Genomic DNA, 13914 nt, shown 5'->3' with positions numbered 1-13914 from the left:
AGGCTTTAACAGGCCTTGCCTCTTGACAGCCCCCCAGCCTTGACTCTCTAAGAAGACAAGGAAAATCTCCCAAATAAAACCCTTGTAGGGAAGAAAAATGGAAGAAAACTTGGGAAAGGCAGTTCAAAAGAGAGACCCCTTTCCAGGTAGGTTGGGCGTGCAGTGCAGTGGGTGTCAAGAACAAGGGGGTAAATACAATACAATACAATACAATACAATACACAGAAGAGAACAAAAGTAATCCTCAATACAATGTAATAGTGCAATAGAAATATTACAAGGACAGAGCAGAATTCAACAGTAGCACCGCTGCCTCTCATTAAGGAGACCAGGGTTTTCATGTGTGTGTGTGTGTGTGTGTGTGTGTGTGTGTGTGTGTGTGTGTGTGTGTGTGTGTGTGTGTGTGTGTGTGTGTGTGTGTGTGAGTGTGTGTGTGTGTGTGTGTGTGTGTGTGTGTGTGTGTGTGTGTGTGTGTGTGTGTGTGTGTGTGTGTGTGTGTGTGTGTGTGTGTGTGTGTGTGTGTGTGTGTGTGTGTGTGAGTGTGTGTGTGTGTGTGTGTGTGTGTGTGTGTGTGTGTGTGTGTGTGTGTGCGTGTGTGTGTGTGTGTGTGTGTGTGAGTATTTGCCCTGCGATACACTGATCCCCTGTCCAGGGTTTGTTCCTGCCTTGTGCTCTATGCTAGCTAGGATAGACTCCAGCTGAGCCCCACATACCTGTTCAGGACTTAAGCGTGTTAGACAATGACTGACTGACATTTGCCATTTTTTTCCCCATAAATCTATAATAATCCATAATGATAGAATAAAATCTAAAAGGACTGCAAATTTATCAATAAACAAAATCTCTCTTTAATAGAAGTATGCAGTGTTCTTAAATCAGTATGATAAGTAGTATTCTTAATTCAGTACTTTTGTTGAAACCCCTTATTCCAGCTGATTCTTCCCGGTGTAAACTTGGCACACCCGGGTTTGGCCAGCTGATCTCATTCATCCTGGCAGAGCCTCTGAAGCTTTGTTAGTTTGGATAAGAAGGCTCTGTAAGCTGCCATCTTCAGGTCTCTCCACACGGGTTCTATGGGGTATAAGTCTGGGATTTGGCTGGGCCACGCAAGGACACTCAGAGACTTGTTCCAATGCCACCCCAACATTATCTTGGCCGTATGGGTCATTGTCATGCTAAAATGCTGTGAGGTGGGGTGCACTCTGGTGCAGGTTTTCTTCAAGGACTTCTGTTTGGCTGCATTCATCCTTCCCTCCATTCTAACCATTCTCCCTGGCAGTGCCATTGAGAAGCACTTCCTAGCACAAAGCTGCCATCACCACGCTTCACCATAGCAGTGGTATTATGCTGGTGATTATCATGGCTTTGTTTTTGTCAGACACAGTGTTTGAAGTTCTGCCCAAAGAGTTTAATTTTTGTCTCGTTCTCACCACAGAATGCTTATCCTCACGCTCTCGGAGTCATTGAAATACAATATGGCAAACTCCAAGTAGGCCATCACATGCATCTGATTGATGGAGTGCTGCTGAGATGGCCGTCCTTCTCACAGGTTTTCCCATCTCAGAAGAGGACTTCTGAAGCTCTGTTCGAGTGACCAGTAGGTTCTTGTTCACCTTCCTGACTAGGGCCCTTCTTCCCTGGTTGCTTAGTTTGGCCAGACAGCCAACTCTAGGACAAATCCTGGTGTTTTACAAACTTCTTCCATTTCATAATTTTATTAGGATGCTCTGATCCTGGGAAATTCCTGAAAATTGAATTGTGGAGTTCTACAGAGAATTCCTTGGACTCCATGGCTTTTTATTTTGTCCTAGCATACAGTGTGACTTGTGAACCTTCTATACACTGGTCCATGTTTGCCTTTCTAAATAATTTCCAATCAATTCAATTTGCCATAGGTGGACACCAGTCAAGTTCTCGGCACATCTCAAAGAGCACAAATCGGAGTGCCACAATAATATTTTAATGAATGAGAGATTTCAGTTTTTAATCCTTAATAAATCTGCAAACCATTCTAAAAACATGTTTTGACTTTATGGGTCGTTATGGGTTATGGAGTGTAGACTGAAGGGCAATAATGGCAGATGTATTCTTTTCAAATGAAATGTGCAGAAAGTGAAGGAGACCAAATGCAGTCTGAGTCCACTGTGGATGGGGTGGCAAAGCAATATGAGCCTGCAATTCAGGATTTTCTAGTAGAAACTGAAACACGCCTGTGGTGGCAATCCTCCTCCTCCTCCTCCTCCTCCTCCTCCTCCTCCTCCTCCTCGTGAACTGCCATCATTTCAGAATGCTTTCCATTTACAGCCAGTGATCTGGCAAGACAGCTGTGAGGGGAGAGTCGCTTCAGAACACAGAAGCCAAGGCCAGGCGTTGGAGATTTAAAATGCCAGCTGTTACTTTTTGACACTTGTGTCATTTTTGGCAAATGTCTTTATAACAAAAAAAAGAAATAGAAGTGCATTTTAATGATTAGCAACATAAAAGATGACACAGTTGGTAGGAGCTGAAACCCCCCGTGATGGCTGCAGAGCTCCCCTAACAGTTTGATGAAATAGTGCATGGATTGCATTAATGTATACTTTTTTTTGGTCAGATCTGTATTTTTACATCTGTACATTATATAAGTTCTAAAATGTTTTGACCAGTAGAGGGGGTATTGCAACACCCCAAACCTCAGACACCACCACACAAACACAATTTCCAGGTTGAAACAAGTAATTTATTAACAATAATCCCTTAACAAGCCTTCTTCCAGCACGCACAATTCCACTTTGTTTCTCTTTTTCCTCTCCTCCAGGTGAGCTTTGTCCTCCTTCCAATGGACTCCGACTCACCTGGATGTGACAGAGTAACTCCTTTTATCTTAGACCCGGGAGTGCTTCTGGGGCTATGACGTATTCCGGGTCATGCAGAAGTCCCAAAAACCAAGGAGCACAGCTCTTAATAGTACTCCCAACATGGCCGCTCTATAGCACTACACCTCCCAGCATGCCCTGCGGGTGTCCACTGGCTGGTGTTCTTGACTCCACCTAGCAGTTTTGGGGAGAATGTAACTTGGACAATGCAGCTCCCCCAGTCCTTCCTTCAAGCTAGTTACTGGCCGGGTAATGTTCCTCTCTTTCTAATCCTGCCGGGATGCTAGTGTATCCAACTCTTCAGATGGCATCCTATGCCCAGATCCTTGTGTTGGCAGGGCCATCTTAACAGCATTATAGGACCCTGGGCCCCTACCTAAACAACCACTCAGCAAGTGACAACATACATAGATTAGCATGGGGCCCCTGTGCTCGTGGGGCCAACGGGCAACTGCCCTGTGTGCCCATGCGTTCAGATAGCCCTATGTGTAAGCAGGGAACCTCTTGGCCACTTTCTATGCATATTTGCCACTTAGCCTCCTGGTCGGGCTTGGGGAGAAAGTCTATTGTGGCAGGTATGCCAGTCTCTGTCTGCCATCCATTACAGTGTATAAATTGTATATAACCTGTAAAGCACTTGAAGAGCTCTAAACAAAAATGAAGCTGTCGACTCAAAACAGACGGCTTCATCTCTGCCATGCATTGCCAAGAGTTTGTCTGATTTCGCTGCCCAGCAGTCAGTGCCCAGGTAGCCTGAACTTTTTGTAAACCCCCCAATGGAATGCACCCAATCCACGAGGCCTCCTCTGTATTTTATCCAGTTTTGGAGTTGACATCATGAACAGGAAAGAAATGGTTTGCACAACTTGGCTTTTCTTCTCCACTTTGAGATACTTAAAGCTTCTTGTTTGTCATTGTAGGCCTGCGCGACATGCCAGGAGCTTGGGGCGTCCATTGAATGCTTCTGGAAAGCGTGCACCAAGAAATTTCACTACGTTTGTGCCAAAGATTCGGGTAAGGGCTTTGTTGAATCCGGCTTTTGTACACGCCGAGGATCTCATTTCCTTACTTACCGTCTTGTGAAAAAGTAACACTTTTTTAACATATTTGAACAGGCAAGCAACAATTTCTTTCTTCTGTCGGCCAGAATCACACAAGGTATGCCTCAGTGGGCTTTAACAGTCCCTGTTGTTTGACGCCAGCCTTCACTCCCTAAGATGACCAGAAAAAATCTTGGGAAAGACAATTCAGAGAAAGACCCTCCTTTCACGTAGGTTGGGCATACAATGGGTGTAAATACAACACACAAACAGAACACAAGTAATCCTTGGTAGCTCTTCACGCAAACAGGTGGTCTTCAGGAACAAATGACATGGTGGATTCATTCTCATAACCTAAATGAACTCAAAGGCACGTTTGTCACATGGAAACGGTAAGTGTGCCCCTCCACTGATGACCACTTCAGATCCATCCAGTTAGAATCGGGTGTTCCTGATGCTGTGCCAGGGACTTCAACTTCCTTAGGGCGTCTGCAGGGGCACCTGGGTTTAAACTGCAGATATCGAGGGTCCGTCTGATGGTTTCTTTGCTGTTGACGTGTGTGGTGATCAAAAGAAAAGGCTGCAGATCCATAGGAGTCTGTCAAGATCACCAAATTATTTGAAATCAATCAATCCACTATAAGGAAATTCTACAAGTGACGAGGATTTCAAATGTGTTCAGAACTGGCTGGCTCAGAACATTCAGCCCAAGGAGCTAAACATTTGATACCAAAAGATGTCTCCAAGACCCCCCAACATTTCAAAGCGTGTGCATCTACAATCAGAAAAAGATTCCACAAACGTGATCTTCTTCCAAGGTGAGCCAGAAAAAAAATCTTTGTGTTCAAAAAGAACGTCAGAATAAGACTACAAGCTGTTATTGAACATCTAGGGAAAACCAGACCTTCTGGAACAACGTGCTTTGGACAGAGGAGTCCGAGGTGGAGCTGCTTTATAACAGCAACAGTAGGCAGCGTCAAAGACGGCATTTCAGCCGTTGTAAAGTATGAAGGTGGAAATACTCCGGATTTAGGGTCACTTTGCTGCCTGCGTGTCTGGAGAGCTTGCAGTCATCGAGTCAACTATGAATTCTGCACCATATTGAAATACACCTGAGGAGAGGGTGAGGCCATCTGCCTGAAAGAAGAACCAGAAATGGACCTCTCCACACAATAATGATCCATGGCACGCTAGCAATTCCACCAAGCAAATGGCTCAAAAAGACAAAATGGAGGGTTATGGACTGGCCTGGTCAGACGTCCCGATGTGAACTCATTGAAATGTTGTGGGGGGTTGAAATGGGCAGCCCATGCAAGAAAAAACACAAACATCTCACAACTGAGGGGATTTTACCTGGAGGCACAGTCAAACATCTCACCAAGTCGACGTCAGAGAGTTGCACAAAGCATCTGCAAGAAGTCATTTCTGCCAAGGAGGCTAATACTGACTTTGGAGACCAAGGGTGGACTTTCTTTTTCACCTGTAGACCATTACATCTGTTTGATTGTAGCGTCAAACGTTCCTTGTGTTTTTATTCACTCAGATCACCTTTTATCTGTAGACATTGTTTGCATGGAGATCTAATGCTTGCCTATTGAATTATGTCAAAAAAGACAGCCATTTCTTACATTTTCACATGACTGTATGGTCACCTGTCTCATTATCTTCTACTAATTTTCCTGGGCATCACCCCAAGTGCAAACTGGCACACTGTGCTCACGTCTGCGTTGTGTGGAGATTCGCCATGTTTTGGCCAACTCTCCATCAGTCCTTCACTCAGCTGTGTCTGAGAACAAACGGGCATCTGGAAACCAAAGCATCAGGTAAAGGGGCTTTTCAGATATGATGCCCACCTGGTGTATTTGGGTAAGAAGCATCTGGAAACCAAAGCATCAGGTAAAGGGGCTTTTCAGATATGGTGCCCTCCTGGTGTGTTGGGGTAAAGGCCTGACACCCAGAAGAAATTTACAAAGTTCAAATGTTTCCTTTTGTCTTCCATTAATTCAGCTTTCTTTCTCTCCTGCAGGTTGCTTAATGCTGGAAGACAACTTTACCTTGAAATGTCCTAAACATCAGGTACAAAGCTTACATTTTGGAAAGAAAGTGACATTTTGTTAATGTCTGTGCTTTTGTATTTTATAGAGCTGAGTATGAATGGAGGGGTGGGGGATTAAATGCAGTTCACTTGAATGATCAAAATTTCTTCATTTTGTAGTGTATTTTTTTCTGGTGCTGTCCAACCACCAGGTAGCACCACTTTCTTCTAACAGACTGGCATGAGTAAAAATAAGTACCCACATTTGCCATACTAATCATCAAATTCTAAAATGAATAGGGCATAAATAACACAGTTTTTATTCAACAAAACCACAGACATCACAGCGCCTTTAAAAAGTCTTCCCCCTCTTGGAAGTTCTCACATTTTATTCTTATAGAGCATTGAATCCCAGCAGATTGAATATGCCGTTTTTGACATTGATCAACAGAAAAAGACTCCCGAATGTCAAAAGCAAAAACCGATCCCAGCAAAGCGTTCCAAAATAATTACAAACTAGAAAGCATACGGACCTCTGGTCCTCAAATGAAAGGGGTTCATATACAGCAGGTTGAACTTTTCCATTTTGTCAAGGGAGTGCTTTGTGTTCACCATGAAAAAACACAACTTCACGGCCATTGACGGCCCCCTCTGTAATCTGCTTGACACTCAGCAGATGTCACCAGTCTTCTTTTACTTTTCCTATTATGGAGTTGATGATCAGTAGACAACCTGCTTACTTGATTAGGAATTGTGAACACGTATGTCCTGCAGATTTGCTTCATCAAGCCATAAGTTCTCGATCAAGACCGAGACTAAGGTTGTAGCCCCAGTGGTTACATGTGAACCCCCCGTCAATGCTTTTCTTTGTCTTGCTTGTTCTTCAATTCTGTTACCACACTTGACATTCAGCAGATGACACTGCTTTTTTTGGGTTTTTTTTGCCTGTCTCTATTATGGCCTTCTCCGTCATGTCATCAGCCTCCACGATTTGCTGGATGATCAGCAGATGTCACCAGTCTTCTTTTTACTTTACCTATTATGGAGTTGTTCATTACATTTGGTGACCAGTAAACAAAACACTTACTTGGTTATGAATTCTGAACATATATGCCCGGTTGGGGGGATTAATCTTTATGAAGACCAAGATGAAGATTGTATCCTCCATAGTTATACAGAAACTGCATTTCTCTTTCTGGTTCTTACATTCTGTTGCCCACACTTGACATTCAGCAGATGGCACTGCTTTTTTTTTTTTTTACTTCTTATTACTGGGGTCATCACCGTCACATCATTGGCCTCTGCAATTTGCTTGACGCTCAGCAGATGTCACTACTGTTTTTTGTTTTTTTTCCGCCATGTCACTTTGCCGTAAGAAACCATTAAGAGAAGGTTGGTTTGGTAAGGTTGCCCCTACCTCTTATTTTTTTGCAATACCTGCAAGTATGAAGTCATAAGCTTTCAATCAAGACAAATATTACGGTTCTAGCCTTAGAGCTTTGCAACTAAATCACATGGCAGACAGACAGACAGACCTTAGCATTTCATAAAATAACGCCCTTCAATTGGATTTGGAAGTCACATGATTAGTTTGGCGGAGACCAAACCTGAGGTTATTAATTAAGTTTGGCGGAGGGCGCCTGCCTGAGGCGTTAATATTGATTGCAGTATCTGGAAGGATCAGCTTGTGGTGAGCTGGCATGGTGGCCTAACCTATGCAATGCAGACCAGAGTGCACTCCAAGCAACGCCGTCTGTCGGGTGAAGACAGGGGATGGAGTCAAGAAAACATCCAATTAAATCAATCACGGATCGCTCCAGGAGTAACTATCAATATTTTAGAAAAATGAAAATGTGTTTTGAACGTTATATTTTGAGCATACGACTGGACTGCTGAGATGTGGATCATGCGACACGAGAACATCAGATTTTTGTTTTTTCAATGTTTTTCACATCCTTTGCTGTTGAACACTTTTCCCTTCTATTATATTATAAACTGGGGGCTTTGCCCCCTGCTCACTTCGCACCCCCACCCCCCAGGGCACACCACTTCCCGTCTCTGCCACTCGCGTTGTGAAGAGGGGGGCTGAATGCACGCTAAGGAGATGCAGTCGCTCCTCCGAAACCCCCTCTTAAATGGTGACACAATTGCAAAGTGGTGGCTCTGAGGCTAAGGATCTGTGCTGGTATCCAGAAGGTTGCCGGTTCAAATCCCTGTCACTGCCAAAAGAGATCCTACTCTGCTGGGCCCTTGAGCAAGACCCTTAACCTGTAATCGCTCCAGGGGTGCTGTACAATAACTGATCCAGCGCTCTGACACCAAGGTATGTGAAAATTAACAAATTCCTAATACAAGAAATTGTATAAGGCGAAATAAAGAACAAAAAAAAATAGTTTTGTTTTTTTGCCTCCTCTTTGCTCAGCTGGCTTGCTGCTGCTGCTGGTGCCGTGCTGTGTGATCTGTGTGTCACGCGGCGCTTTGAACGTTTAAAAGCCTGCACAGCAGCTGTCCTTTAGTCTCACTGCCTTGTCTCACAGGACGTAAAAGTGACTCCGAGAAAATCACTTCTCGTCTCCTTCCAAGCTTTCCAAGATTTTTTTTTATAATAGACATTTTTTTCTCCTTCAGCATGAAAACATGAAATTGTTTTGTTTTTTTGTTTTTGGCCATGGAGTACATAACACTTTAAAAAATATGTCATTCTTTGGGTGGCACATTCCTTTAAAACCAGTGTGATGACCGGAGTCCCAAAGGAAAGCTGGGTACTAATCAGGGTGCCCCATTTAATGCACTTGTCCTAGAAAAAAGTGAACAGAAACAGGCACTCAGTGGCACAACAGAGAACAGCCTCCGAATGTGCCATCTTGTGCCAGCTAGACTCTGCCGTAATTATGAAGGGGCTCGTCTGAGCAGCTCATTCGTGGGGGGCTCCGTCAGGCAGAGGCTTCTTAATGAAGTGAGACGGCCTCCTTAGTTTTATAGAATCCCAGTCCACATGGGCGGGGCCTCTGGAATGCTGAGGGGGCGGAGTTCAGAGACATAAACAGATGACATGGTTAGCGACGGCGGCCCCTCTCACTCTGGGGTGGTATTACACTCTATAGTAGAGTTCAAGTGGTGATCCTCAGGTGCCAATGGGTGACACCTGTAAAAAAAAAAAAACTCTCAAAGTTAGGGTTAATTTCAACATTGCCAGTATAACGAATATTAGATAGATAGATAGATAGATAGATAGATAGATAGATGAGAAAGGCACTATATGATAGATAGATAGATATGAAAGGCACTAGATAGATAGATAGACAGATACAGTGGTGTGAAAAACTATTTGCCCCCTTCTTGATTTCTTATTCTTTTGCATGTTTGTCACACAAAATGTTTCTGATCATCAAACACATTTAACCATTAGTCAAATATAACACAAGTAAACACAAAATGCAGTTTTTAAAATGATGGTTTTTATTATTTAGGGAGAAACAAAATCCAAACCTACATGGCCCTGTGTGAAAAAGTAATTGCCCCCTTGTTAAAAAATCACCTAACTGTGGTGTATCACACCTGAGTTCAATTTCCTGATTACTGCCACACCTGTTTCAATCAAGAAATCCCTTAAATAGGAGCTGCCTGACACAGAGAAGTAGACCAAAAGCACCTCAAAAGCTAGACATCATGCCAAGATCCAAAGAAATTCAGGAACAAATGAGAACAGAAGTAATTGAGATCTATCAGTCTGGTAAAGGTTATAAAGCCATTTCTAAAGCTTTGGGACTCCAGCGAACCACAGTGAGAGCCATTATCCACAAATGGCAAAAACATGGAACAGTGGTGAACCTTCCCAGGAGTGGCGGCCGACCAAAATTACCCCAAGAGCGCAGAGACGACTCATCCGAGAGGTCACAACAGACCCCAGGACAACGTCTAAAGAACTGCAGGCCTCACTTGCCTCAATTAAGGTCAGTGTTCACGACTCCACCATAAGAAAGAGACTGGGCAAAAACGGCCTGCATGGCAGATTTCCAAGACGCAAACCACTGTTAAGCAAAAAGAACATTAGGGCTCGTCTCAATTTTGCTAAGAAACATCTCAATGATTGCCAAGACTTTTGGGAAAATACCTTGTGGACTGATGAGACAAAAGTTGAACTTTTGGAAGGCAAATGTCCCGTTACATCTGGCGTAAAAGGAACACAGCATTTCAGAAAAAGAACATCATACCAACAGTAAAATATGGTGGTGGTAGTGTGATGGTCTGGGGTTGTTTTGCTGCTTCAGGACCTGGAAGGCTTGCTGTGATAGATGGAACCATGAATTCTACTGTCTACCAAAAATCCTGAAGGAGAATGTCCGCCATCTGTTCGTCAACTCAAGCTGAAGCGATCTTGGGTGCTGCAACAGGACAATGACCCAAAACACACCAGCAAATCCACCTCTGAATGGCTGAAGAAAAACAAAATGAAGACTTTGGAGTGGCCTAGTCAAAGTCCTGACCTGAATCCAATTGAGATGCTATGGCATGACCTTAAAAAGGCGGTTCATGCTAGAAAACCCTCAAATAAAGCTGAATTACAACAATTCTGCAAAGATGAGTGGGCCAAAATTCCTCCAGAGCGCTGTAAAAGACTCATTGCAAGTTATCGCAAACGCTTGATTGCAGTTATTGCTGCTAAGGGTGGCCCAACCAGTTATTAGGTTCAGGGGGCAATTACTTTTTCACACAGGGCCATGTAGGTTTGGATTTTTTTTTCTCCCTAAATAATAAAAACCATCATTTAAAAACTGCATTTTGTGTTTACTTGTGTTATATTTGACTAATGGTTAAATGTCTTTGATGATCAGAAACATTTTGTGTGACAAACATGCAAAAGAATAAGAAATCAGGAAGGGGGCAAATAGTTTTTCACACCACTGTAAATAGATAGATAGATAGATATGAAAGGCACTATATAGATAGATAGATAGACAGATAGACAGATATGAAAGGCACTATATAGATAGATAGATAGATAATGAAAGGCACTATATAATAGATAGATAGATAGATAATGAAAGGCACTATATAATAGATAGATAGATAGATAGATAGATAATTATTAGTGCCATTTTCACCAAACTCCATGCCAATCACAAGTTGCCTGTTTTGCACATCACTACTGATTTATCAAATCTAGACAAACTGAGGCAGTAGGCCTCATGACGATGTTGCCAGCCATTTCTTGGTAATTCCACTATCCAGCACTGGCATGATCCTCACAAATGTAGCCATCCTATAAAAAGCCAGTGCCTGGTGACATCGATACCAAGTGGGGGTGCCCTGCCCAGGGTTTATGCCTAACAACCACAGAAGCCCCTCACCATAATCCCAAACCCAGAAAGAATTCACCGGAGAAAAGAGTGCCAGGCTGACTGCTCCTGCGTATTCCTCACGAAGCCCCAGCCATCGCCTTCCTTCTCCTAGAGTGCCAATGCCAGGTCTGATGGGACGTTTTAATCTTAAAAACTCAAAATGGCCTCTGCATGCCATCTGGTTCAAAAAGTGAACTGGGTGTCAGGTTTGGCAGAGGAGGAGGAGGAGGAAGGGGTCCCGAGCAAGGTTGGCACCAGTGTTTTGCTTGGTTTTGATCGTATTTTGCCAGTCGTCTTGGGTAGAGGGTCAGCTGTCTGATGAAATGTGACCAGATTGCGGTTGTCTTTCCAGGGTACGTCCTGCTGAGGAGGAGCCAACCGGACCCACGCACACCCCCTGCTATGCAGCGCACCACCGACAGCGAGCGTGCCAGTAGCAGCAATACTGCAGCGCCATCCCAGGGAGATCGGACCCGCGGCCGCCGCCACCACCACCACCACCACAGAGATGCAGTCCCCTTGAACCCGCCTGCCCACCTCACCCGACCCCCCCGAGAGCGTCGTTTGTCCCTCATGTCACTCAGGCTGGCCTTTGTTTTCCTGCAGTATTGCCGATTCTCTTTTCTTTTTGATTTCGACTGTGGACTGTTAGTTGTTTGCTTTGCTTCTCCCGGTGATTCGGCCCGCGCTCACATCTAGGGACTCGTCTCCATCACGTGTCGTGCTGCCCCCATCCCTCTCCTGTTAACGTGTGGCCAGTCGGGGCGGCGGTGACGGCACAACAGCATCTCTGACACAAAGCACTCCGTGTCCAGCCTAGCGGGCGCCGCCATGGGACCGTTGGACCAGTGGACCTCTCTACGAGGTGAGCTTCTCAGTCGAGTGACCTACAGCCCCCCACACAACATATCGAGACTCTGACAGAGCAGGTGGGCACAAGGGTCTGACACACTCAGAAAGACGCAGCCCCCCAATAGTAACAGATCACCCAGCGGATCTTGTTGTGATGGTTCAGGATTACAGCCATCGAGTGTCACAGCTTTCTCCTTAAGGGTGAGGGGGACATGAGACATGTGGTGGGTCGGGACAAGCAGAGTGACCCCCCTCTACTGATAGGCCACAACACGTGAGAACATCAGAGAGGCCCCCATACTGGACTGCACAAGTCGTGCTGCTCCGGCCCACCGCTCTCAAAGCCTCAGCCGGTCAGACACAATCCGTGACATGCCACCCACGGACATGAACCTCGACCTCGAGGGGTCAGGGGTCACTGGACTTCCAAAGGTTACTGTCATTTTCTGAGTGGTTACACAGCGGGGGTGGGGGTTTGTGGTGCGGGGGTCGCAGCAGACCCAGTGCTCCGTTGTCACGGGCCGAGGTGACACCTAAATCTCCTTTTGAGGGACGAGGCTCAGACACAGCAGCCAGGACAGCAACGTTGAGGTTTGCTGGTCACAGTGGGCTACAAGAACCACGGGTGGTCCTGTCCGCCAGACCCCCGATGCTGGCAGGTCATGCAGGATATAAGAGAGCTCGATTTTGTTTTGTCCCCCGTCCCCCCCCCCCTCCAGGTGAATTCCCCACTAATGGGGTCAGTGTGACCGCACCGTCACCTGGTGGGCTCTACCACACTTATCTGGTTTTCTGCGTAGCTCAGGGTGACTTGGGTTGCACGGACAAGTCTGTACCCTTCAACGGACCTCCTTCTTCAGCGGTGCCAGCTTGGTGGAATTGTGGGTATTGGCGGGTATTCGTGTGGGGCTGCACAGGCAGACCGGTCACTAAGCAGTGGCCGAGGTGTCACACGACTGCTGGGGAGGTGCACACCCGTCGTGGTTTTGAACCCAGGGCCATCCTTCCTTCCTTCCTTCCATTTAACGTCAAGGCCAAGGTCTTCTCTGGACTGACATGCCGAGACCCCCGCCAGTGCCACGCGGCTACGATTAGCAAATTTAGCAGCTGCTTACGGATTAACAGACAGCTACTCGACTCTGATCCCGCACCCCATGACTATTCTTCTTCTTCTTCTTCTTCTTCTTTCATTATTAATTATTATATGGTGTATATAAGTATTTGACTATGTTTAATTGTAAGATGTGATGTACTTAAATAATTGTGTATAGTATTTCTTAGAGATGTTTATTTTCTATAAAATAAATATGTTATTGCCTATAAAATGGTATCAAATGAATGAATTAAAACAATTTTTGGAATGTTACTCACGACGCTGGTCTCCTGTCTTTTAAGACTCTTCACGCCACCGGAATTCACTTTGCTTTGCCGTTGTAACAAAAGGCGGAAGGGCACTGAGCCGCAGAGGCCGTAAACCCGGAGCCGCAGAGCCCGACGTCGACGGGGACGCAGACTGGAGGTATGGAGGAAGATAGACACAAATAAATGTACTGTAAAATATGACGAGGAATGAGAAAAGCCACAAGGATAGGCGAGCATAAATAACGGAGAGCTGTCACGAGAGGGGGTTTGTTGGTTGCTTATTCCACTACATACTTCTGTATTTACTAGGGGAGCATGCGGACCTACCGTCCTGCAACGAAATACAAATAACCATCAAGTTCTGTTTTCGGCAAAACTACAGCTCGACACGGAGGGACGTCGCTGCTCTAACTTTGCTAAGTTGTGCC

The 13914-nt window shown here is 45.1% G+C and overlaps 1 protein-coding gene across 1 annotated transcript in view; it reads left to right on the top strand.

Annotated features, from left to right (window-relative positions):
* The window catches only part of LOC120542133 (retinoic acid-induced protein 1), a 171501-nt gene extending 158916 nt beyond the window's left edge, over positions 1–12585 (top strand). Inside the window, exons 3-5 of the mRNA XM_039774312.1 lie at positions 3776–3869; positions 5922–5971; positions 11625–12585. Of these exons, the coding sequence (XP_039630246.1) occupies positions 3776–3869; positions 5922–5971; positions 11625–11639 (159 nt within the window). The 3' untranslated portion in view covers positions 11640–12585. The remainder of the gene's footprint in view (positions 1–3775; positions 3870–5921; positions 5972–11624) is intronic.
* The last annotated feature ends 1329 nt before the right edge of the window (positions 12586–13914 follow it).

Source organism: Polypterus senegalus, chromosome 13 (genome assembly GCF_016835505.1).
Source record: "Polypterus senegalus isolate Bchr_013 chromosome 13, ASM1683550v1, whole genome shotgun sequence".
Lineage (NCBI taxonomy): Eukaryota > Metazoa > Chordata > Cladistia > Polypteriformes > Polypteridae > Polypterus > Polypterus senegalus.
Note: the sequence above shows the minus strand (reverse complement) of the source record. Positions and strands in the feature narration are given on the sequence as shown.